The sequence below is a fragment of the Nannobrachium achirus genome (genome assembly GCF_963921795.1).
Source record: "Nannobrachium achirus genome assembly, chromosome: 2".
Taxonomy (NCBI): domain Eukaryota; kingdom Metazoa; phylum Chordata; class Actinopteri; order Myctophiformes; family Myctophidae; genus Nannobrachium; species Nannobrachium achirus.
The window spans coordinates 61,564,944-61,591,893 of NC_137811.1; the positions used below are offsets into that span (position 1 = coordinate 61,564,944).

The 26,950-nt window shown below is 47.1% G+C and overlaps 1 protein-coding gene across 2 annotated transcripts in view; it reads right to left on the reverse strand.

Moving 5' to 3' along the window:
• LOC308303162 (nectin-2) overlaps positions 1-26,950 on the reverse strand; it is a 163,252-nt gene that overhangs the window by 72,120 nt on the left and 64,182 nt on the right. The window contains exon 7 of one of the 2 annotated variants that reach the window (XM_080747485.1): positions 18,616-19,538. The exons of the other annotated variant lie outside the window; for it this stretch is intronic. Coding sequence (XP_080603611.1) covers positions 18,892-19,538 — 647 coding nt within the window. The 3' untranslated portion in view covers positions 18,616-18,891. Of the gene's footprint in view, positions 1-18,615; positions 19,539-26,950 lie in introns of those variants that run through there. 2 annotated transcript variants of the gene reach the window in all.

The following is a 26,950-nucleotide window of genomic DNA, read 5'->3' on the forward strand; positions in this document are numbered from 1 at the left end:
TATGTTTGTATGTATGTATGTGGGTGGGTGGGTCTGTATGTAGCCTCAAGCCTGTGGTGTAGTACCTTTTCTGACCACACATGTTAAGGGAGGGGCGCTGTTGTTCAGGCCAGAACAGGCAAGGCGCGCACACACACACACACACACACACACACACACACACACACACACACACACACACACACACACACACACACACACACACACACACACACACACACACACACACACACACACACACACACACACACACACACACACAGGTGTGATTTTTTAAATATTCAAACTGTTTCCAAGTATTTCAAAACCCATGACACATTGTGAGCTTGTGCATAGATCAGATATGTTCGTTGCTTTTACGTGCAACACTATCATAGGATGAAGTAAAAAAGAAAAAGAAAAAAGAGCATCCCTTTATGAAAAAACAAAGACAAAATATGGAGACACCAAGTTTCTGCCCGACAGAGATACACATACCTTTGAATGTTGTGACAGTGTGTGCATGGGTGTGCACTTATACCAGAGCTGCCTGCTGGGACGGTGAATTAAACAGCCAGTATATCTTGATCTGCATTGTGCTCCGGGCAAAATGCGCACAAACTGTAAAACACACATGCGCACGCATTCCCATCTGTGTGCGCGTGCACACAAAGATGGATGCGTTGCAAATGTGTGTCCGTGTGAGCGTGCAGAAGTGTGTATGCACTCAAATTTGGGTGAAAAAACAATCTATTCTTAGGGGAGTGTTAACAAGCAGAAATACACCTTTTATACTCACATCTATATCTTCACCATCACACACACATATAACAGTACTGCACATGCACATGCGCACACACACACACACACCTCAAAGCGAGGCTTCCCTGTTGGCTACAGACAGTCTTCGTGTTGCTTTGTTGCTTTATTTCCAAGGAGAGGATTCGCTCCAGGTAAGTCACACCTCAAAGACCTTTCTGGGCTTATTCTGTACAAGCACACACAAACACAGATACACGCACACCCACGCTGCGTCTTTCATCTAGTGATACTGGGTGTTTTTACAGGTGTGTTGAGGTCAAAGCCGAATGAAGGATGAAGGATGAAGGTCAAAAGACAAAGATGCTCTCCCCTCCCTCTCTCTCACAGAGAGATCATGGAGAAATCATACCAACACAGCTGCATCAACTCACCCACCCCAAACAACACTCCGTCCTCACCTCATGTCCTCCCTCTATCTTAAATCAGACTTGTCCTCCTCCTGCTCCTCCCCTTCTCTTTCTCTCTCTCTGTGATCACACATCTCTCATCCACCCACCCCACATTGACGTGTGTCAGTGTTGCGGGAGGTTAACTCATCCGCTTCCTCTCTCTCTCTCCATCTCTCCTCAGATCAACCACTGAACCCTCCAGTCTCTCTTTCTCCCCCCACCACTTTCACCTCTGCTTGTCATCAGGGGTGTCGCACCAGATTCTGGGCCCTGGGTACAAGGATTCACTGCGTTATTTTGTGCTTTTAACTATTGAAAAATAGCAAAAATCATGAAAATTTGTGCAAGGTTTTTTGAAAAACCTATGTTTCTATGTCAGTGGTGCTCAAACCTTTTCATGTGAAGGACCCCCAAAATGTATTTGGCCACAGACCCCCATCTCAAAATATTTAGTTCCAGGGACCCCCCAGAAGCAAAATGTGAGTTACAAACGTTTGCTTAAAAATACATATATTCAAAGACTTGCACACATTTTCACGACTTTCCAAAAATAGCAGATCTACAAGCTCGCAGCGCAGCACTCGGTGCCGCACTGTGAGCTTGTAGATCTGCTATTTTTCAATAGCTAAAGTATAAAATAATTCAGCCCTCCTCCACCTTGGGCCCTAGAAACTCAGTCCCACTTTCCTCCCCCCTGCTGCTTGTCATTGTTGGTCTCATTCTCTCCATCATGTCTCTCTCCATCAGGACTTTCTCCTGAGCATTCTCCGGGTGTTTCTCACCTCACTTTCACCCTCCTCGTTTCCCTCACACCTTTCATTCTCTCCACAGATCATTCCTCACTGTCACCTCTCTTTCAAGTTCAAGTTTGCCTCTCACTTCATTCTTTTTTCACCTCTCAATCTCGCCCGTCTGGTTCTTCCCCACAGTGTATTTTTCTTTCTCATCTCTCTCCACCTCGGCGTCTCTCCTTTTACCTCCCCTCTTTCATTCTTTCAACATCTTCATCGCTCTCTCCTCCATTTTGTACCCATTAAACTTCACATTTTCTTCCATTGTTTTGTGTTCCATCGTCTTGCTGCATTCCAAATCATTTTCTCTCCTTCTCTTCTCCCCGCTCTGGTGGCACTGCTCCTCTGTGTCTCATCCTACCCACAATGCATTGCCCCCCCCCCCCTTCTAGCCACGGCACAGTCAGCACGGGACAGGAAGAGTAAACGCCAAAGGGTCGCCATGGGGATACAGGAGCATCCATTTCCCCTTGTGAAGTCCGTCTGTCCTCCTGTGTGTGCGCGCGCTTGTGTGTGTGTGTGTGTGTGTGTGTGTGTGTGTGTGTGTGTGTGTGTGTGTGTGTGTGTGTGTGTGTGTGTGTGTGTGTGTCTCGTTCTCCTGCTGTACGTCTTTGTGGAGACCAATTGTCCACAGAACAATAGGAAAATCTGTGGTGGAAATTGTGGACCTTTTACTAGCCGTCGCTAAGGGCAGTGTGTTGTTAAGTGCTAAGGCTGTGCATGTAGCAGTGTTTAGGTGTTAGGGATGGCATTTAGTCCATAGAAATCTTTCAAAGGTTCTCGCAAGTGTGTGTGTGTGTGTGTGTGTGTGTGTGTGTGTGTGTGTAGGTGGGTGCGTGTGCATTAAAAAATACACAGCACTGGAGTCTGTGCGGCTGACCACAAGATCAAGTTGTTTACCGAGAGTGTAGGAAAGGAACGATACAATTTCCTGTGATTATTTTTGACCTCCCTCTGTCTCTCTCTCCCTTCCGTCTTTTTCTCTCTGTGCCACCCCCCCCCCCCCTCCCCTCCCTCCCTCCCTCTCCCTCTCCCTCCCTCTCCCTCCTCTTCTCTTCTGCTTTCACCTTGCTTTGACATGGCAACAATGGCTTTGCTGGCAAATGTACAGTCCATGGTCAAGTGGTGCACTTAACACCCAGTCAGCCTCTGTAGTTGGAACAAACAAGTTAATTAGCTGGATCACCAGGACGCGCCGTCCCTCAGCATGCGTTTGCTTGCAACGCGCTTGTCGACCGCCTGACCGTGGCCCGTCTTTGACATTACACTGGCGAGTCCCTCTACGATTGAAATGTTCAAAGCGTAGGTTGTTCACCTAGTATGTGTTTACATAAAAGGTTGTTTATTTGTAGCATTGTTTGCCTTTTGGGTCAATAATTGACTTGCAGTGAGCAAGCAGGAAGAGGTTCAGTGTCTTTACCCCAGGACAGGTAGCTGCTGATAGGACACATTTAACCACTTAGGAAAATACTAACATTTTTGAACATTTTAGGGATTCCAGCTGAATTGATTAAACCACAACGACAACTAGACCCTACCTGTACCACTACAGGCTGTACCAGGGACATGCTGGGCCCCTGATTCAGCCCAGGAAAAGGAGTTGGAGAGGCCCTCATTGCGCGCTATAGAGAGAGATCTCTCTATAGCGTAGCGCTGCTGCTACTCAAAGATTTGCCATTTCAGATCATGACAAGTGACAAGGTTTCTGCTCGACAGTGACGATTTACTTTGTTGGCCGCCCAGCCCCCAAAATGGAACGACGGCCAACATTTTATTTTTTATGTTTTCCTAATGGCCGGCCTGGACAGGCCGGGAATGAACCGGCCGTTCGGGAGTTGTCCCGCTTTTCCAAATGGCCAGCACGTCCCTGGGCTGTACTGACTCACAGACTGAGGAGGTTTGACCTCTGAATAGCAACTGTCTTTTAAAATATTTGGTAACAGTAAAATACGTTTTGAACAGACACAGTCACTCAGACAGACAAGACGAGACAAGGATTAGTCACCGTCACGCAATACAGAGAAGGCCAACACTTTTTTAAGCCAACAAAACATGCAGGATTCTACTTTGATAATTGGGGTCAGAGCCAGAGAGAGGCAGCTTTTTAAATTCCAGTGGGGTGGCCACATCCATCATTCAGGCATCAGCACGCCAGGCCTGGCCCTGCATCACTCACTCTGGGATTTATTAGTCAGTTCTGAGGCTAGAGGGTGAGAGGTTACATGGTGTTAGCATTCATCAATGGAGAAGCCTAAAGTGGTTATGTTTGCTAATTTCCAAATGTATGCTCTGTCGCATAGGGGTGTCGCACGTTGAAAATAGACAACCTGTAAGCCCACAACGTGTTGCATCAGTGACGCGTTGTGGGGCTTGTAGGTCGGCTATTCTCAACATGCGGCTTTAGTGTGGACAGTGGAGCTCAAACTGTCAGGAATCATTGTCAGCAACTGAGACTGGAGCTGCCTGGGGGGCCAAGGCTTAAAAATACAAATCACACTCACATTACAAGCACATTCGGTTAAGCACACACATGATGCGTACTACAGGCATACAAAGATGCAAGCACACATGCATACAAATGGACCTACATTGTGACGCTGCTCTGCATACAAAGACACATAAAATCAGCCTGTGGACAATCGTATCTACAGTACAGGCTGTACAGCACTCTCTGCATGTGTCCAAACACATAACCTAACTGCCCTAACGTGGCTGGCACACACACACACACACGCACACGCACACACACACACACACACACACACACACACACACACACACACACACACACGCGCACACGCCACCTCCCATCAGCCTGGTTGATAACATGGCCACTATTGCCGGCAGCCCAGCCTGAATGCCCCCCCAGGGCCCGTCTACCATCTCTCATCACCATTAAGCTACAGTAGCATTGAGGAGACAGTGGTAGAACCAGACCATACAGTACAGTAGACAGGGTCACTTTGGCTACGTTCAGACTGAGAGCCCAAATCCAATGTTTGGCCTATCCAGATTGGAATCAGTTTGTTTTTTATCAGGTCTGAACCATAGACTGTAGAAAAATATGGACGAAGCGAATCCATTGGTTTCTATGCAGCGCAAATGGCCCTTTCTACCCCTTGGAATGGGTGTCGCCATCATAGAATTGTAAAAGCATCAGAGATGCTATTGGCTGCCAACGGTCACGTGCAACGCAGGGATACATGGGAGAATGTGGTCGGAGCCTCCCGAAATACAGCACACGAAGAAGAACACAGCCGGCTGGTATCAGTTTAGTTGGCCACGCCCCCCCGCAACGTTATAATTTATTTTAAAATACATTGGACCACATTTCGACAAAACGAATATGATGGTGATTGAAAGGCATTTTTTAACTAGCGATAGGAACCATACAGTATTCATGAAAATGTTAATTAAGGTTAGAAAACGAAAGGGGAAAATGAATGGGATCCAATGGTGGGAAATTCTTTTTGCGATCGGCCGGGGGGGAAAACAGCGCAACTAGCGGCCAATCATAGGAAGTTTTAGTTCCGTATTGGAGTCATTTTAAATCGGCAGAACTATGCCCCTGGTCTGAACAGCAAACAAACACGGAAACAGATGATTATAATTCAGATTTGAACTTCATTCATAGCTGGTTTGACATGCAATTCACATCTGATTTCTAAAGATGCGTTTCAGTCTGGACTCTCGGACAATGAAGGTCGATTTATTCTTGGCCGTATGAGACAGTGTTGCGGGACAAATCTACAAGCTTGCAATGCTCCTCCATCGTGACCCTTTGTGAGGCTGTAGATCTGATATTTTCTGCGAGACACCGTCTTGACAGGGTTAATCATTACTCACGCCTATGTTGTTGTTACAACAGCAACAAATGCAGATAGGTTAACAATGTCTGATTACACAAATCCAATCTGATCACTTGCACATGATAGTGTGGACAGTCAGTACTAAAGACTGTATTTGACTTGAGGACCAGTTCAGCTGCTCCCTCAGCACACTGGTGTAGAGTTACTGAGAGGTGAGGGTGGGGTGCCTGGGCTTACACAACACAAACATTGTTATCTTGGGGACACGTATACAAAAGCTTTTGGTTCATCGCATCTTGTTCATTATTTCTAGCTGTGTCGGGGGGATAGGTGGCGTCACTGCATCTTCATGTGGACATAAGGACACCATTTTCAGTGACACACATGGACAAAAGCACACCTCATACTGTGTGTGCTTGTCCGACACCTCACAGCAAGTTACAATAGCACTGGGCCTTAAATGGACTCAAGTTATTACTTCAAAATGCTGAGTGTAAATTTGACAACATGAGTGTAAAAATGGACACCTTAATGATTACATTTACACTCAGGATTTTACAGTACATTCAGCCAGACCAGACTTTTCTGTTCCGGTGAGCAAGTCAGTCGTTTCTTTTTTACATGGAGACATGCATTGTCGTCTGCGACACACATGGATGGAAATGTACAAATAGTTTTGATGGAAATGTACAAATAGTTTTGAGTGTGTTTTTGTGTGGCTCTTTAAAGGTTGCTGGCACTTTCCACTGTGCTGGAGTCTTTTACCACCAGCCAATAGCCTGGAGGAGTGAGTTTGTGTGGGGATTTCTGTTTCCTCTCCTTCAATCTATCATACTCTGCAGGTCTGAAGTCACTAGTGATGTGTCGTTCATGAGTGATTCGTTCATAAGAATCAAATCTTTAGCAATACGATTCATGAACGATTCGTTCAAATCCATAAAATGTGTCGTTCACGCTTTCGTTCATACAGGACGGGAGGCCGGCTGTACGTGAAACGTAATAAAAACGCTCCCACGATAGTGTATTTCACGGGACGATCGCGCTGTGAACGTGAACGAATCGTTTGAACGGATCATTAACGTGAACGAAATGATTCATTCACTGAAATGAAAAGGATTTCTAGTGCCAGAGTTAGGGTGACCAGTCGTCCAAGTTTGGCTGGGATTGTCCCGTTTTTAAACTGTGTGTCCCGAGTCCTGACAAATATCTCAAAAACACCAATACAGTATGTCCTGGTTTTCAACATTCACTTAAGCTTTTCAAGTTTTTTATAATAGTTTTCAGTGGTTGCATAGATGTTTACCCATATTCTGTTCATGTAAACATGCTCACCTAACCAATCAGAAAACATGAACAAACGCATTGTGTGTCTGAATGCAAGCTGATGTTTGTCAATCAGTTGTTCGTTGCCTGTATGCAACACTTATGGTGCACGACGAACGTGTGCATTGATCCAAGGGTCCCGGTTTGAGGGGCTGAATATATGGTCACCCTATCCAGAGTGTGTCATTGTGTATGTATGCATGTGTGTGTGAGTCTATGTGAGTGAGAGAGACCGAGACAAGAGTGTCTGTACATTGCGTGTCTGTGTGTCCGCGTGAGCGAGCGTGAGGCGTGTGCACACTTCATCTCAAATCAGCCTCACATCCAAAGCAATTAGCGGGTCCAGATGGTGGGCGGGACTCACAGTAGAGAAGCAGCGACAAATGCCATGTGTGACACAGTGGCAGCAGGACATATAGAGCCATGACACTGGCACCATCAACACCAGCCATAACACACACACACACACACACACACACACACCCCCACTGTGAACAATCACCTGGAAAGAGGCTCTGCATTACAGATCTCTGTTGGAGCCATTTTCTGTTGACAGGACAGTAGTTTCTTTTGGAGAGGCTAACATGGAGGTGAGGCGGGTGCATTTGAGGGTGCGGGTGGGCACATGCACCTGTATGACTGAACAAGCACATGCTTGACCGACGCTAACACCACACACACACACACACACACACACACACACACACACACACACACACACACACACACACACACACACACACACACACACACACACACACACACACACACACACACACACACACACACACACACACACACACACACACACACACACTGCACACAGTACACAAGTACTGTGTGCAGAACAAAGGCCCAGATAAAAACCACACACACACAAACAAACACAAGCTCAGTTAAAACAGACACACACAGACACGTGTGCATATGACTGATTGCGAACGTAGGTCGCAAGGTTACTATGAGAAACGTCACAGCCTGTCCGTGTCTGTCTGGACGTGTAGACGTGTACACATTTTTACAGTCTATGGGTTTGACGCTCTGATGTCACTGTGATGTCCGGCACATCTTGTCCACGTATCCGTGTATCTCTGAAGGTCACGCCTGGCCTGAGACTGGTTCCCCTGGCACATCACTGACATCACAGGTGATATGACAGGTGACATCACCTAAGTAAAAGTCCATATTTGGGTATTCCCTAGAATCCCTTTTATGCCCATATATGAAGATCCCTGATGTCATCGATATACATCACTGGCCAGATGGCCAAGACATGGCCCATATCTGTGTGGCTGGTTCAGATAGGGATCTCCATGTATGGGCATAACAAATATTGTATGTTGTGATGTCATGGGAACCACTAACATAATTCCTTTTATGTCTATATATGGAGATCCCTGACGTCATCTATCTATAAATGCGAGAAGTCTCTGCGTGCGTGTGTGTGTGTTTGTAATCCGCGTATCTCGAGAACCGTTCGTCCCACCGGCTTCAGATTCGGCACGCGCGTTCCCCGCCGCGGCACGGAGTGCAGTGCCGGGTCTCGACCCGACCCGACGCGCGGTTTTCCCGAACCGGCGCGAAACGTTCGGAATCTCCTTATGCGGGGTTGATTGTTGACATCAGGCTGTTTCTGAGGAAATCGGCGAAAGCTCTGACTCATTGTGACATCACTTCATAAAAGGCTCTGACATCACGTACGCCACATGAGTCAACAAAAAATCTCTGTGAGTGTGTATGTATGTAGGTAATCCGCGTATCTCGAGAACCGTTCGTCCCACGGGCACGCGCGTTCTCCATATATGGGCATAAAATGAATGCCGACGCGCGGTTTTCCCGAACCGGCGCGAAACGTTCGGAATCTCCTTATGCGGGGTTGATTGTTAACATCAGGCTGTTTCTGAGGAAATCGGCGAAAGCTCTGACTCATTGTGACATCACTTCATAAAAGGCTCTGACATCACGTACGCCACATGAGTCAACAAAAAATCTCTGTGAGTGTGTATGTATGTAGGTAATCCGCGTATCTCGAGAACCGTTCGTCCCACGGGCACGCGCGTTCTCCATATATGGGCATAAAATGAATGCCCCCATATGAGAACCGTTCGTCCCACGGGCACGCGCGTTCTCCATATATGGGCATAAAATGAATGCCCCCATATATGGGCATAAAATGGATAAAGGGACACAGACAGACAGATTCAGAGATCTCCATATATGGGCGTGAAATGGACGCAAATAGACAGATATCTTCATATATGGGCATATATGGGCATAAAATGGACCCAGAACTATATGGACGCAAATGGCATATATGGGCATAAAATTTACGCAGAATCACAAAGATCTCCATATACGGGCATAAAGGGACACAGACAGACACACAGACAGACGGATACAGAGATCTCCATAAATGGGCATAAAATGGACGCAAATGGCATATATGGGCATAGAAGTTACGCAGAATCACAAAGATCTCCATATACGGGCATAAAGGGACACAGACAGACAGATTCAGAGATCTCCATATATGGGCGTGAAATGGACGCAAATAGACAGATATCTCCATATATGGGCATATATGGGCATAAAATGGACCCAGAACTATATCTGCAGTGATCTCCATATATGGACATAAAATGGACGCTGACAGACAGACAGATAACAGATATCTCCATATATGGGCATAAATGGACACAGGCAAACAGATGGTCAAAACGGGTCCTATGACAACAGGTATAATGGGGTTTGCATTAAAGGGCGGGGCATTCATTCCCTATTTACATTGTTCCGAGTTGGCCAGGTCGCCGACTAGACGCTGGAAGGGCGGCCCAGCTTCTAGTCAATATAAAGCCCATATCTAACAGTTCACTTGATATGGGAATGCCCATATATGGAGGAAGACAGGGATCTCCATGTATGGGCATAAAAGGGATACTATATACAGTACATGGATCTCCATATATGGGTACCAGGGGTCTCCATATATGGGTAACTGGTCCGATATACATCACTGGCCAGATGGCTAAGAATTGGCGCGACCTCGCCCTTTTGGGCGAGGTCGCATGTCGCCCTGAGGCGTCTTACTAGATGGTCTACTGTTGGGACAAACACACACTAACACGATCACACACTGAAACCCTCCCTAACCTCTCCTCCCACCCGCCGTTGTTAAATTTTGACCAAACCAGTTTGGTTTAGTCAGAGTTCAAACAATGCTGCCTTTGAGAGGGGCTCCATTCACTGAGTTTCAGCCGGCGTTGCACATTCTCCAGCTGATAACACAATCTGTCTGCCTGGAGCACCCAATGGCTAAAGCAACACCACCGCATTCCTCAGCCCTTACTCCATGTGAGTGTGTGTGTGTGTGTGTGTGTGTGTGTGTGTGAGGGGGGGGGGGGGTGTATTACTATTATCATTTAGAATAGTAGAATTTCAGTTGGTCAAAACATGGATAAAAGCAATTTATAGCTTATAATTAGGACAAGGTTCAGTTTGGGGTTAGGGTTGAGGTAATTAAAGAGGTGGTGCCATAGTTTTGTACTTTTTCTGTTTTTCATGTGTCTAGGACATACATGGGCAACTGGCGGCCCGGGGGCCACATGCGGCCCCCACCTTCACTTAATGCGGCCCGCAGGTTGATACTGGAATACTGATATATTATTGATTTCAGCTGTTACAATTCCAAACATGACCTGCTTTAATTCCGTGAGTCTATATTAGTAGCTTAATGACTAGTATAGTAGTATTAAAATGTATTTTTTTGTCCAATGTATTTGTATTTAGGTTCATAAAGTTAACATGGGTATATAACTAAATGCGTTTGAAATTAAATCAAAATGTTACATTTCAGGATTCCAATTCAAAAATAACAAAAAATCCAGGATTCCAATTCAAAAGAAGCAAAAATAGCCGATCTACAAGCTCAAAACGCATCGCAGCGCGATGCGTTTTGAGCTTGTAGATCTGCTATTTTTGCTTCTCTTGTATGAGATACTAGAATGACTAGAAAGTATGTTTGTAAAAAAAATATATGTTTGGTGTTCTCTGTAAAATAAATAAATAAATAAATAAATATATTGTTAAAAAAAATGACTAGAAAGTAGGACCTAGCAATATGCAATGTGGCCCTCTGGAGTGAAGGTGGAAATATAGTGGCCCTCACTATCATCAAAGTTGCCCATCCCTGGTCTAGGAGGTTAACAGTACTTCATTAGACCCTCTGGTGTGGTTTTTATGAGCAATTATGTATTCTCTTGGTATTTGTTTGTTTTCTCTTGGAAGCTGCCACCTTGTGGTCAAAAGTGTCAGTTAAAAAACACAGATACGATTACATCACAGAATCAACTCCTCCCCTAATTACCATTCACCCAACACTGTGGGGTGTGTTGCTAACAGCTGGGTCACCACCCACCGTGACATCCATGCATACTTAATGAACTGGGGGTGTGGCCACATAAAAACCCAATTTTAACTCTTTCTGTATACTTTTTTGGAAAATCTTCCTCCTAGTATAATCATAATACCTGATAATCATGTTTTAGAGGGGGGGGGGAAATCATGGCACCACCTCTTTAAGGCATTTAGGGCAGGGGTCTTCAACGTTTTCAGGTCAAGGACCCCTTGGCTGACAGAGAGATGAAGCAGGGACCCCCTCTACATAGTTTAAATGTGTGATGCAGATTTTAATCGATTTCATAAATAGATTCATAGACTTGTTTGACAGCACTGTCATCAGTCTGTCATGTTAATGTGTATTTCCAGACATTTAACTTAAATCATCAATATTTTGTAAACTTGATCTTTCACTATGTACTTGGTCTGCTCTTTTTTACCTCTACACCAAACCTATTAGTATTTGCTGAAAATAGCAGATCTACAAGCTCTCAACGCCTCGCAGCCCCTGATTTAGGGCTTTGGTTTAGAGGTCGGGTTAAGAGTTATGCTATGCCATTGCCTGATTTATACCTTTGTTGCACATCGAACATAGCATCTACTGTACACAGTACAAGCTCACAACGTGCTGTAACGCTTGTCGATTAGGGTTTTAAATGTTGATGTTGGCCTGGGCCACAGGGTAGTGGTCCGGGCACCTAGGCTGGTAATCTGGCCTGACAGCGTGTTGCGGGTTCGATCCCAACGACCTTTGCTACGTGTCACCGCCCCCCCCCCCCCCCCCATCTCTCTCCCCATTTCCTGTCAACCTACATGTGTACCTATCAATAAAAGCCCCCAAAAAATATGTTTAAATAATTTTTGATGTCCTCACAAGTATTGTAATACAAAAGGCGTGTCAGTGTGTCTGTACTGCTAGAGGCAGGGTGAGAGCAAAGGGTGCGTTACTCTCGTGATGAAAATTTGATCAAACATGTACATTGCCGTTTCAACATTTGTACAGTTTTCCTATTCCCATCCTGCAATTTTGATTAAGATATCTTCCTTTTTGGGGCGCGTGTGAAGGAAGACAAAAGTGCATACGTGCACAGCACCTCCACCGTATAAATAAATCATTCTCCTTTCTCTCTGTGTGCATGAAGACAGTACAGCCACAGTACTAGTAGTGTAGCTTTCAGTGAAACTATACAGCCGGATTCCAGATTACCTGTTGCCAAGGCAGCAAGTTTACACCCAGCCAACCAGGACACACATACATAATGAGGCACAAGGGGGCTGGTGCTCGAGTTACGGTTAAGTCTCCACTAAGAGAGCGTATAGTTTCCCCACAGCCCATTATCGCCAGTCTGCCTGACAACGCACAGATTTAGTAGAACCGAAAAGAGGCAAACCGTGAAAAGGGGAATGAGAGAGAGAGGGGGGGGGGGGGGGGGGAGAGAGAGATGGGTGTAGAGGGAACAACACTTCATTGCCCAATCAATGAATCAATAAACCTAATCAGTAGTAATCGATGAACGCCTGCCTCCATTCAATCTCACCAGCGTACAGTAGCTAACCTCAAGCACCACACACTGTACTGTAGCAGACAGGCTGCAAGATTAAGAGAGAACAAATTATATACGCACAGTCACACACACACACACACACACACACACACACACACACACACACACACACACACACACACACACACACACACACACACACACACACACACACACACACACACACACACACACACACACACACACACACACACACAATGAGGCCAGAGTATCATTTCAAAAATCAAAAATCTTTAATCGCAACTGAATACAGTAAAAAAAAAAAACTGAATATGAGACAAATTGTGACAATTTTTATAACAGTTCTCTTTTCAAATATGCCCCCCTCCCTGACACACACACACCGCCCAAAGAAAATAAAAAAAAGTCAACAACTTTTACACAGAACAGAGAATAAAACGCACGTTTCAAAAAGGGGAGGGGGGTTTAAAATGTGTACAGGAAAAAAAAAAAATACATTTGCCAGTACTTTTGGCAGCAATCACAGCGCGGCAGTCAATAATAAAGCACTCCGAGGACATAAATTATAAAGCACTGCAAAAGAAAAGTAAAAAAAACAAAACAAAGAAACAATAAGAAAAACCATAAAAGGAGAGATCCTTCATGCGTGTTGCCACTGAGAGATACACAAACGTGACACCATAAATTAGTAATTCTTTTTTCTTCACTTTTTTCTCTCCACTAGATATTTATATATTTATACTATGTACATAAGTGAGAGGGGGCGGGGGGCTTTTTTTTAAAAACTCATTTTTTATTTCTTCGAGAGTGGAGACGGGAGACGTTAAGGCTTCGATTTTGGAGCCAGAGGGCGCATGCGAAATATGTGGCTTTCGCAACAACAACAACCAGGGGAAAAAAATAAATACAATAAAAGCAAACCCAGAAACCTTGTTTAAAAGTTTGTGCTAGGGGGCAGGTCCGGGGAGAGAGGGCTGGGGGTTGAGAGAGCGTGACTAGAAAAGTGGCTTTGTCAGCGCGCCAGGGGAGCAGAGTTGGCAGCCGGAGGTGGAGGACCATTGGGGAGCGAGCAGTGAGCGGAGGACTGTGACATCTCTCTCTCTCTCTCTCTCTGTGTGAAATAGCCTCATTGGTTGCACTGGGTATGAGCAGAGTCCTTTCTTAAAAGGAAAGCTTCTCTGACACTTTTGATGATGGGATCGTGTGTGTGTGTGTGTGTGTGTGTGTGTGTGTGTGTGTGTGTGTGTGTGTGGGCGTGTAGGTGCATTAGTTTAACCGGTGTGTCAGTGTCCAGTCATCTCTGCCCTACATGGCGAGTGAGTCACTGGCGCTTTTAAAACTTGGCTTTTCTTTTGTGTGTGTGTGTGTGTGGGGGGGGGGGGGGGGGGGGACTGCGAGAGTAGGGACATGAGGCAAAAAACACACTAGTTGTCCGTCCGTCCATGTGTGTGTGTGTGTGTGTGTGTGTGAGTGTGCGCGCGCGCGCGTTTGTGTATCCCTTTCTCTCTGCAGTAACAGGACACGGTACATGTCCTGACAGAGCAATGAGAGGAGATGGTCAAGGAGTGTGTCTGTCTGTATTTCTGTGTCTCTGTGTGTGTGTGTGTGTGTGTGTGTGTGTGTGTGTGTGTGTGTGTGTGTGTGTGTGTGTGTGTGTGTGTGTGTGTGTGTGTGTGTGTGTGTGTGTGTGTGTGTGTGTGTGCATGTGTGTGTCAGAAAGAGGCACAGTTGTCAGGTATGGATGTCTACTGTTGGGCTACAGAAGTGTGCATAATGAAGAGTGAGGGGTGTTTGTGCGTGGGTGAATGTTACCCTGCATTGTGTGTGTGTGTGTGTGTGTGTGCGCGTGTGTGTGTGTGTGTGTGTGTGTAGCAAACAGCAATGTCTCCTCTAGCAATTCCTCCATGGCGACAAAAGGTCAGGAAGTTGCTACTCACGTTACAGGCTCTTGTGACAGGGAGACATGTCACACACACTTGCGCGTGCGCACACACACACACGTGCAGCACAAATCATTTCCTCTGCGGGTTAGTCTACCTGACCAATTAAGAATATGTGCATGTGTGTGCGTGCGCACGAGCGCGTGTGTGTGCGCCTGTCAGGAAAAGTCAAAATACTATATTGTGGAAAAGAAATGTGTGTGCTTATTAAGGGAGAGAACATGTGCAACTGCAGGCAATGTGAAAACCAACCAAGTTTGTGGGCTGGAAGGCCTTCTGTGTTTTCTTTTCTTTCTATGAGCATTTAAAAAAAACTAAATATCAATTCTTCTGGGCTGCTGGGTAAAATAAATTGAACAAAATTCAACCTGCTCCAAACAGGCATTCATTAAACAGGAAAATTACATTCTGAGCCACGTGAAATTTACCCCCGCCAAATCATGAAGTCTCCCTTCCTCCTTTTTCGCAGCACCAGCTCCATTATTCTGTTATTTACAGATTTAGATAAATATCCACATTTTCACAAGAAAAATAAAGATGCTTACATATTGGATACTGTACGTATAACCTCACACCAAAATGTACATACAACGCTTTCACCCCATGTTTGCCATTGTCTTTGCACAATGCACACCAATCATTTCATACATACAGGTTTATTCCACACATACAAAGACCCCCCCCCCCTCCCCCCACTGCAGTGATAATCACATACCAGTGCAATAATAAAAGTAAAGAGATACATTTTTTCAGTGGTTGTGAGACATTGACGGCATTTCGATAAATCTTTCCAAGGCTGACAGGAGTTCTAACGCAGCCTATGGCCATTAGATAATAAATCTATAGGTCAGTCTGGCATAAGATATGCCAGATAGTGATCACTCGCTAATGGCTTAAATGGTGGCTCTCATGCGTTCTCATATCTCCATCCCTCTCCGGTTCTCTCTCTCTCCTCATTTCTCTCCAGGACCTCTCTCCCACTCTCCACTCAGTCAAGGTCAACAGCTGCCATCGGGGCAGACCAATTATATGTCCTTTTAAGGATAGCTCAAAGAGTGTTAAGTGTGGGTGTGTGCACGTGTGATGCTTACATACTCTCTCACACACACACACACACACACACACCGACATACAGTTCAAGGTTAAATGGTTTTCATCTGAGTTAAAGGCGGGCATGGCCGTCGTTGCCCAGGGCATTGTGTCGCCCAGGGCATTGTGTCGCCCAGCATTTGACCCCCAGACCTTGGGGTGGACCTCATACACAGTCCCCGTCTTGGACCACACCGCCAGGGGCACCGTCTGGACAGCCAATGAGAGGCCCTGCTCACCACCGTCCCAGTGGGCCGTGGTGAGTCACTAGCGAGGGTCCATTCTAAGGGCATAATTAAGAGAAGCTTGGACGTTCTCCCGCAAGAAGCCGATTGGTCAGAGTCCTCCGGTGGCTTGTTAGTTCACCGGGAAATACACATGCGCGCACATATAAGCACAAAAGTGCACGTGCCTGAATGTGCACACACACACCGCCTCGGGTGCGAGTAGAGTCCGGTATAAAGCTGCAGAGTGGGTGTCTGAATGTGCACACACACCGCCTCGGTGCAAGTAGAGTCCGGTACATTGCTGCAAAGAGTGGGTGTTCGACGGTGCGGCCTCCGGTGGCTCGTTAGCAAGACAAATAAACAGTCAGCATCCTGCATGCTGCCATCGCACAGGGGCTGTTTCTACTGCCGCTGGCTCGTTATAGTCAATACAACACCCTGCAGCCCCCCTCCGTGGAGGCAACCTTTAAGCATCCCTCAGTCAATCGACTAGCATCGGGCCATCTCGATAATGGAGGGAAAGATGATTCTATATACTCATTGAAAACCTCACATGAGCCTTATGATGGGAGATGGTGGGGGGCTGAGTACGGTATAGTCGGGCTGTAGGAGGAGGTGGCAGTAATTGAGTGTGGAGAGCCCGGTCCAGAGCCCGGGCCACCATGAGTGGATTGGTACAGTACGGTCTGGTCTGGCCTGGCCTGGAGGACAATGGTTGTTTGACACATCATGAGCAGTGAAATACTCTGCCTGCTCTCCACAGCCCTGACCCCAACACTGGCCTGGATAAATCAACCCTCCATAAACAGACAGAGAGAGAGAGAGAGAGAGAGAAGGGGGGTTGGAGGGACATAGAGAAAGGGGAAACAGAAATAGAGATAGACAGAGACGAAGACAGGAGATTTAAGAGTTAGTGAGACAACAGGGCACGGAGATAGGAAGAACAAGGTGTAGGGAGACTGAAGAGAATGAAGAGAGGAGGAGGAGGAACTGCAGGGAGATAGAAAGAGAGCGATAAAGGTGGGGGTAGAATGGCCAAGGATAAGCGGTGAGCGAGCGGTGGCTATCTGTTGGTCCGAGCTAAGCGGGGCGACTTCACGGCCCATTAACAGTCAAGCTCCTCCTGTCTGGAGTGCTCCGAGGAGAGTGGGAATGAGGGAGAGAGAAGTGACACTCCCCTGGCCCCCCCTCCACTATTTCTTCATCTCAGCAACCCTGTCAGAATGACTAAATCTTCATTCCTTCCCTTCATATCTGTTTACTGTCTCTTTCCTCTAAGAGTCTAGACATATGCCATTATTTCATTTTCCACCTCGAGGCATTGCTCTCCTCTACACCGTGCGCACGCACACGCACACGCACACGCACACACACAGTTAACAATCATTTAACAACTTAGTTCCAACTCCAAACTGTACCTGAACTGACTGGTTCTGTTAAAGCCGACTGCCTTGGCATCGGCGTGTTTGCCGACGTACAGTAAAGTACATTACCCATACAAGAGTTCCTTCACAGGCAGACCAGAGAGAGTGACCATTTATTCAGCACGGGAACGACAGACATAACAGGGTTAAGGGGCATGAAAACAATCTTTTGAGATGAGAGAGAGAGAACATGACAAAAGACAGAACCGCAGATGTCAGCGAGCATTGACATTAAAACTTTCGTTTTCTCTTTAATCAGAGCCATGGCTCCAACATTTACCCTTAGAAACCTTCCCCACCCTTTTCAGAACCCCCCCCACCCCCCACCAGACCACGCCACACACACCCACCCAGCCTTGTTAAAGCACAATGAGTTAGCAGAGCAATAAAATAAGTTGGCCCACAAGTGGGTGATGGTGGGGGGTGACTAGGGAATAGAAGGTAGTGCCTATCTGCTCGACACCACCCCTTCCTCTAGTGCAGTGTGTTTTAGTGACGATAAGAGTGAATGTGCTAGCGAGATGCCTCCTGTTATATCTCTTTTTTTCATATTATATATCACGGCGCGCCATTATTCCAGCTCCAGCAGTATGCTGGGTTTTTCATCTTTTGGTCTGTCTGTCAAAAGTCCTCGTCAAGGTCCCCGGCGGTAGAGATACAACGTGAGACGACGAGAATGAAATAAAAATGAAAAGAAAGTGGGAGCCCGGGATTCTCTTTTCTCTCCCGTCTTTTCGTTGTTCTGTACTGTAGATGTATCAAGTCGTGAAGTCTGGCTGGTTGTACGTTACATACTGTATAGTAGGGACGCCATACTGTTCTTGTCAATGCCCCCCCCCCCCACACACACACACATACACTTCATTTTTACTCAGTTAATTCCCCCCCCCCCCAACCTTCTTCTCTCAAACTTCACTGTTCAGTCTGCGGGGGGGCTGTGCCGTCGCAGTTCATATATTTCAATTTAATTTTCTTTCCAAAAAAATAAGTGATATTCTTTTATCCTTTCCGTTGGACAGGGTTGGGTTGAGGATGAGAATCCCCACGCCGCCACCGTCTCCTCACCCCCGCACACACCTTCAAATCCATTATTATGGAGGAAGAAACTCCTCCATCATAGCCTCCACTCCTCCACCAAACTCCTCTCCTCCTCCTCCTCCAGCTGCACCTCGCTCTCCTACACGTAGACAGCGGTCCGTGAGATGACCGAGCCGTCCCTCTGGGACTCCATGTCGTCGTCCAGGTAGCCCCCCATCATGTCCTCCTGGTCGTGGGGCGGGCGGAGCTGCAGGATGGGCGCCCCAACTCCGACTCCCACGCCGCCCCCCACGTTGCCGAAGTGGTCGTACCTCTCGCCCGGCGCCTCCTCGTCCTCCAGCTCCAGCTCGTCGAACTTCCTCCTCTCGGCCTCGTCCAGCTCGTTGCTCAGCAGGATGTCCTGGGCCGTGGGCGTGGCAGGGGTGGAGGCGGGGGCACCCGGCACCGCCTCGGCCCGGCCTCCGGCACCCGCCGTGAGGGGCTGGCTGTGGGGGTGGTGGTTGTTCTTCTCGGCGGCGCCTTCGCTGTACACGTAGATGGGGCCGTTGTTGTTGCCGCCCGCCCCCGTGCCGTTCTTGCTGGTCTTCTTGCCGCCGCCGAAGCCGAAGCGCGACTTGAGGTCACTGGCGCCGCCGCCGCTGCGGTAGCCGCCTTGCTGCTGCTGCTGCTGCCGGCGGCTGCGGGTGATCAGCACGGCGACGAGCGCCGCCACCAGCAGGAGAGCCAGCAGGGAGCCGATGACCGCGCCCGCCACCACGCCCGCGTTGGAGGGGTTCACTGAGGGTTCTGTGTGTGGAGGTGAAGGGACAGGAAGAGAAGAGATAGGAGAGAGAGAGAGAGAGAGAGAGAGGGTGAGAACAGTGTGAGGAAGATAAAGACACAGGCAGACAGGCAGGCAGGGGGGATGAAGGGAAGACCAGGATGAGAGGTGAGAAAAGGAAGGCAGGAAGAGAGGAGAGGATGGGATGGATAGAAGAGAGAAGGGAGGAGAGGAGAGAGGGAACATATTGGTGAAACAGGAGAAGATGTGTGAGAGCGACAGACAGAGAGGAGGATGAAGACAGCATACAGAGGGATACGTGGGAGAGGGCAATGTCAAGGAAAAGCAGAGTGAGCGAGAAAAAAAAGAGAGAGGGAGCAGCAGGAGAGGAGAGAGGACAAGAAGAGAGTACAGTAGAGGAGAAAGAGAGAGATGGAGGGAGAGATACCGGGGGGAGGACAAGAAAAGGATACAGTAGAAGGGGGGGAGAGAGAGGGGGGAGGGTGGCTGATGTCAGTGGTGCTGTATTCAGTCAAGTGTGTAAGAACGCTGAGGTGTCACAAAAGTATGCGACAATCTGTGTGTGTGTGTGTGCGCGCGCCTGCATGTGTCTTTGCGTCTGTGGGCATGGCTGTGTCCGCATGTGCACGAGTCCCCCCATGTGTGTGTGTGCTACATTTGTGTACGGCGCTGTGTGTGTGTGTACATGTTACGTGTGCTGGGCTTCAAACTGACCCCCCTCCCACCCCATCCCACTCTCAGAGCTGCTCCTGTTCCCATTCTCACAGTCAGCCACGTCACAACAGCATCTTCAGCCAACAATGGCCCACATACCACCCCCCCACCCCCCTTCCCCAGCAAGGCTGCCCCCAATTCACACAGCCAGCGTCGGTCCCAGACACACAGCCACCTCCTCACTGCCAAACTACCAGGCCTCAAACACTGCCAACTGTCCTTCTGCCCATCACCTCCAAGCTCTGTGGGTACAACGGTGTGACTCTGTGAGGGTTAGGGGTTAGCAGCAAGGCCATGCGTGGAGGAGGAGGATGATGAAAATGGAAGAGAGGAGCAGGGGTGGAAATTCGATGCGGATGGTGGAGGGATGGCGGAGGGAGGTGGGGGTGGGGTGTGCAAGTGTCGAAGCCACGCAACGGAATAAGAGTCTTCCTCAGAGCCATATGTGTTAGAGAGCAGGGGACAGACTGACACCCATCTCCCTCATAGGAGGCGCAGCCCAATTTTTGTTGCACTTCCATATGACCATGCATGAGACCGCGGTTTGCTGTGTGTTCGTGTGCTTGTGTGTGTGTGCACAACCACTGGGATAAGGCAGTTGCCATGTACAGAGACTGACACACGCACACACGTTCATGCACACGCACCCACGGACACACACACACGTAACTATCTATTATACATAGATGCACACACAGGAATAGCAAGTCATTTAAGGCTATTTAGCTTTTAGCCAAAAGCCTTGCTTCTCATGGCAATTATATCCAAAAGAATCGTTCATGTCTTTTCAAGTGGGAGAAGAGAGCATGCAGGGAGGGAACAAGAAAAACTAGGCCTTTACGATCCACTCCACAATATCGTTTTTCCAAGGAGTGTGCGTGCGTGCGTGCGTGCGTGCGTGCGTGCGTGTGTATTACTACACTTGTGAGGGCCAAACATCACTATAAGTATAGTAGAATTTGATATATAGACAAATATGAGACGGATGTTTGAAGTTGGTGTTACAATTTGGAAAATATTCAGTTTGGGGATAGGATTACGCACTTAGAGGCTAAGTTTAGACTTTAGAGGTTAGAGTTTTATACTTTTTCATACACACCCCCAAAGAAATCTACAAGCTCATAACGCATGACGGTGCGGCGCGTTTTTGGGCTATTTTCAATGCAGTCTTAAAATGTTCATGTCCTCACAAGTATATCAATACGTGTGTGTGTGTGTGTGTGTGTGTGTGTGTGTGTGTGTGTGTGTGTGTGTGTGTGTGCAGACTCCAGGGATACAGGAAATGTCTAAATCAGAGTTGCAGAGAGGTCCCACAAGACAAGTCAGCCCCACCAGTGTTGGTACTGTGAGCTCAGAATCTCCCATCTGCCCACATCCTCCCTTACTAGTCAAAGCAGCATTTTAAAAATACATTATAGACTGGCATTTTATTTGACATTTAGTCTCAACTCTCAAAACTGTTGCAAATGATGGAAACCTCACATTCTTTTTGCTTAATTAAAGGTTTGAATGAATACATGATAACTAACATTTCTTTGTGTGAAATTTGTGAATACCAGGTCATGTCAAGGTTGAGGCGGACAGATAGAGAAAGGAAGCAAGGAACATCCCATTATATCCTAGCGTTAGCACAGTGGCTCTTAAACCTGAAATGTGCTGCATGCCCGTTTTTTATTGGGTCGCTACATGACAAGGATGCTAATCCTTGTCATTTATTATAGTTTGTTATTTATTATAGTCCATGGTTATCAAACAGGAAGAATCCTTGGCTTGTAGCTGGTTCACGGCTCGCTGCGCTGGTATGTGTACAGTTTAACTTCCATCTCAGACAAAGAACCATGGACGGACACAATAACATAAAGGCGTCTCCATGGAAGGTGTTAGCTGAACACACTGTGGCTGGCTGTGTTTGGTTTGATAGGCAATGGGACCATGAAAGCTCAAGTTGACAGGCAACACATCCACAGAGCTTGGGTTATGTCCCGCTACGAAAACTGCAAACCTGCACTCATCCCAGCATGCCCCTTTCCTTCGCTTTCCCTTCTTTGTCCTACCTATAGCTCCCTGCCAGCAGCTGCCGAAGACCCGACTGGGGGAACGCAGCCGCTAAATGTGTTCAAATGTCATGTTGCTGCTCTGTCCTTACTTGTCATATATGGTACGCCGTTTGAAATCCAAGGTGCTCCAAGTCCCGCTCGCCTGTTAAGTAGCTTTGACTGCAGGGCCTCTGACAGAATTACTGCTCTAACACGGCTTCTTGTCAAGGGAAGTAGTATGGCATCACGCTGACTCGTCCTCCACTATCCATTTCTCTCTACCTCTTTATTCCAGTCTCTCTCTTCTCGGCTCCTCCAAAGCCATTTTACCTACCATGTCGCCCATTTTGCCATTGTATTTCCTGTCATGCCGCAATTTTCTTTTTCCTGCTCCCCACACTGCCTTAAACACATTTGTCTGAATGAAGGTTGTTTGAGTATGTGTTCACTTTCTCTCTCTCCCTCCCCCTTCTTTATCCTCAATTCCCCTCGCTTTCTTTCCCATTCTCTACCTGCGCCCCCTGCTCTCCAACCATTACTTTCCCTTCACTCCTCTCCACCCCATTATTCCCTCTCTCGTTCCTCGTCATATGCCTTGTTCTCTTTCATCCCATACTCCTTGCGTCTCTCTCCTTGCCTCCCTCCCAGCTTCCTTCTCCACATCTTTCCTGTCTTCTCTCATGACATAGCGCTAAACGCTTCCTATTCACAGACATGACAACTGGGGGTGTGTCCCCACATGTCCCACTGCTAACAGGAACACAGGAAATGCATTAGCACCTCCAGGGCCTCCGCTGGGATGTCTACACGCGGTGACATGGCAAAGCTTTTCCCCGCAGCAAAGACTGCAGCCCCTCGCTTCCAAAACAGGACAAGGAGAGATTGAAATGTCTTTGAATGAAAGCTGGCAGGTGAAATATTAAGGAGTTAATCCTGCAAATAAAAAAATAAATAAAAAATGGCACAATCCACTCAAAATTCCTCTGGTTATTTTTCATATTCCCGTCAAATCCATTTCCTTTATCAGTACATACCCTTGAAGAGCTGCAAGAGCAGCAAACATGTGACGAGTGGAAGTATTGAATAATCTGCACGATTGTTACAGAAGTAGGTCATATTCCATTCAAATTAATGGATATTCTTTTCGCCGATATGAAACCAAACCCCTGGCCATAATCCTTGCACTTGAAAAACATAACCAGTCATTGCAGCTTGCTACTCTGCAGTGCAGTGTGGGTCCTTCCCTATGGGTGTCCTGTCCTTTTTAACAGACACACCATGTTTTATTCCGCTTCCTGGACACATGGTGCATAATAGTTCACAGTAGGGGCCGAGAGCGAGCCCCACCAGATCCCCACTTCCAGACCTCGATACGGCTTAACAATGCACCACTGAAATCTATTAGGGAGCCCAGTTTTTGCGGTCTGAGTGAGAGCGTTCCCCACGAGCTACAGTAGCACAAAAAAGCACCCCATGTAATATGCATGCTCAAATTGAACGCTTGGAGAACATCGGAGGGTCCAAGAAAAGCTAAAATGCATGACTAAAGTCCCCCCCCCCCCTCTCCCCAAACCCACGCCCCACCCCTAGCCTCCACCAGCACTTACTGAGCGAGCCAAAAAAGCAGCAGCGACATAAGCTTTTTATAAAGTCGCGTCATGCAAGACCATAAGCTGCAAGTGACCGCGAGTAATGAGAGAGATGGGGCGGAAGTAAACACTGCTGCAGCCTCTCCAAGACATGCATGTTAGCCTCGTCATAGGCGTGTGCACGCACACACAATAATCACCCGTGGTGTACGGTCACACGTTGTGTTGTGGAAGTATGGGGGCGGTTGCAGGGTTGAGCTGTACATAGAGCATAGCTTAGGCCAGATATATACTTCCTTGTGCTGTGACACATTGTGAATTTGTACATCTGCTATTTTCGGTGTGAAACACTTGCATTAGCAGAGCCTCTCTTAGCATTTTAAGTTATTGAACAGGCCAAGTGCTTGTATGTGTTAATGGGGGGTGGGCGAGGGTCCCAGTAGTGGGCCAGAAGGACTTGGTTCGATCAGATCTGTTCTTTGGCTGCACTTGCATGGCCACACACACACACATAGAGACACACACACACACAGACTCTGACAGAAGCAGATGGACCTGTGCACACACAAACGGCCACAGACAGATGGACACAAAAACAAGGAGACTTGAGTGCACTCAGATATGCTCAGAGATGAACAGCACAGTAAACGGAAGGAGATAAGTTCTATTCACAGCCAGGTTCCTTGTTTCTTAATTGTTACACTGTGTATGCGGAAACACAACATGCAAATTACAAAATTGCAAAAAACACACCTTTATAATCAACTATTCTATTCTCTCTCTCCACCATCTCAAAAGTTCCTGTAGCTGGCAAAGTTGATCAACGTCTGACGCAACTGCCCATTGAAGTGTACAGTATTGCAGTAACCCATCGTTCGTAAGGTCGGTCCCCAGAAATCCCAGTTCCCATTACACTACAGCTGCGGGCTTACACCACACCAGCCTGAGAGACTGCAAATAGACTGGCTTGTGAGAGGATTTTAGGTACCCCCCTCCCCTCTTTTAAAGGAGAGATTGGAGGGTAGGGATCAGAGACAGAAAATCTGGGTTAGGCCCCTCGGAGGGTGGTGAATGGAGGGAGAGAGGGATGGATAGATGGACGGAGGGAGTTCAGCGGTGATTAATGAGAGAGCTGCCGGTATTTAAGAGGAGAGTGAGAGAGAAACTCAAGGAGACAGGAGGGATGACGGAAGAGAGACAGTGAATGATCGGGAGAGAAAGGCAAAGAGAGACAGAGTGACAGAAACGGAGAGAGACTGAAGGAGAGAGAATGACACACAGGTAGAGAGAGATGGGCTGGAGACCAGGTGTGTCTCCTGTGTGAGGAGTGAGATGAGCCCTACTCTGACAGACCGAGATTATGAGTGAGTATATATGCTAATGCACCAGCACAGACGCACAGCCAGACACAGAGATGGGGAGGAGAGGTCCATCCAACAGCAAGGGAAAAGAAAGGACAATGGAGGAAGGGAAGAAAAACTAGCCATCTCTTCCTGCCTTGAGGTGCTATAGCCACACACAAACACACAGCTGGACGGTCACCTCTATAGAGTGTGGGTGTGCACACATGGTCGTGTGTGTGAGTGTGAGAGATACAGCTGTAAGGTAGAGGGGAGCAGGGACCTGCCATGGAGCAGGTGCTGGCCATTTCACGCCTGTCGCCCCCTCTTAGCCCCGTTTACACACACACACACACACACACACACACACACACACACACACACACACACACACACACACACACACACACACACACACACACACACACACACACACACACACACACACACACACACACACACACACACACACACACACACACACACACACACACACACACACACACACACACACACACTAGTCTCCACATAATATACACACATAGCAGTCTCATGTCTTTACATTTCTCTCACGCCAAACTGTCTCTCCACAACAACATCCAATTACTAATTTTCAATCTCCCTCCCTCAAATCTCTTTCCTCTCGTTTTCTTTCACACTGCGTTCAGACTGGCAGCCCAAATCCTATTTTTGGCCAATCCAGATTGGAATAATATATAAAATGCATGGAAACAGATTTTTGCTAATCACATTTGAACCACATCCCTAGACAGCTAGTCATGCTTCAGATCTTTTACAGAATATGAAAGCGCAGTTTGTAAGCCGTCAAAATGATGTGTCAGAAAATAATTTTTAAGAAGGTGAATTTATTTGAATGTCAAATCAAGAAGCTGAGAAAAAGCCCATCAAAGATCTGTCATCACACCTCTCACAGTCACTATTTTAAGGACAAATTATTTATTTTGCGATAGCAATTTCTGATCCTAAAACTGCTATTTGTGATACGGAGTGGATTATTCAAACTGAAAATAAATCTATTGATTTGGTTGATTTGCACGATTTCACGTTTTACAGCATCACACCCTGTCACATGGGGCCAGACAGTATTAATATAGTTGAATAATAACTATCATAAAAATAATAATGCGTTTGATTCTCAAGGAGAATGAACATGTTTCACCGTTTGCATCACTTCCACGACAGTGAGTGAGAGACGTGCGGGAGGAAGGGAGGACAGAGGCGGCAGGAGCATAGGGTGAGAGGAGAGAGAGAGAGAAAAACAAATAAATAAATTAGAAAATGATGACAGGTTCAGAAACTAGTAGGGAGAACTGGGCGGAGGAGAGAAAAAAAGCTGGAGCAATGGACACATGGAATGTGAGATGGAGGAGAGCACAGCAGAACTGGAGGAGGATGACGGGAGAAAGAGAGAGAGAGGGAGAAAGAGAGAGAGGGAGAAAGAGAGAGAGGGAGAAAGAGAGAGAGGGAGAAGCAGCCAGGAGCTGAAACAGCACAGGCTGACTGATCCGCTCAAGAGAGGTTTGGACACTTACACACACAAACCCACACAGGCACTTAGACACGCCCAGAGGAACACTCATACATGGGCTCAATCGTGCACTTCCACACACAAAGTCGCTTTGCTAAAAACTTAAAATTCCTACACACATGCACATATGCACACACATGAGTGGCATGCAGCTAAATAAAATACACAGCACTTTCAGCGAGCGAAAGA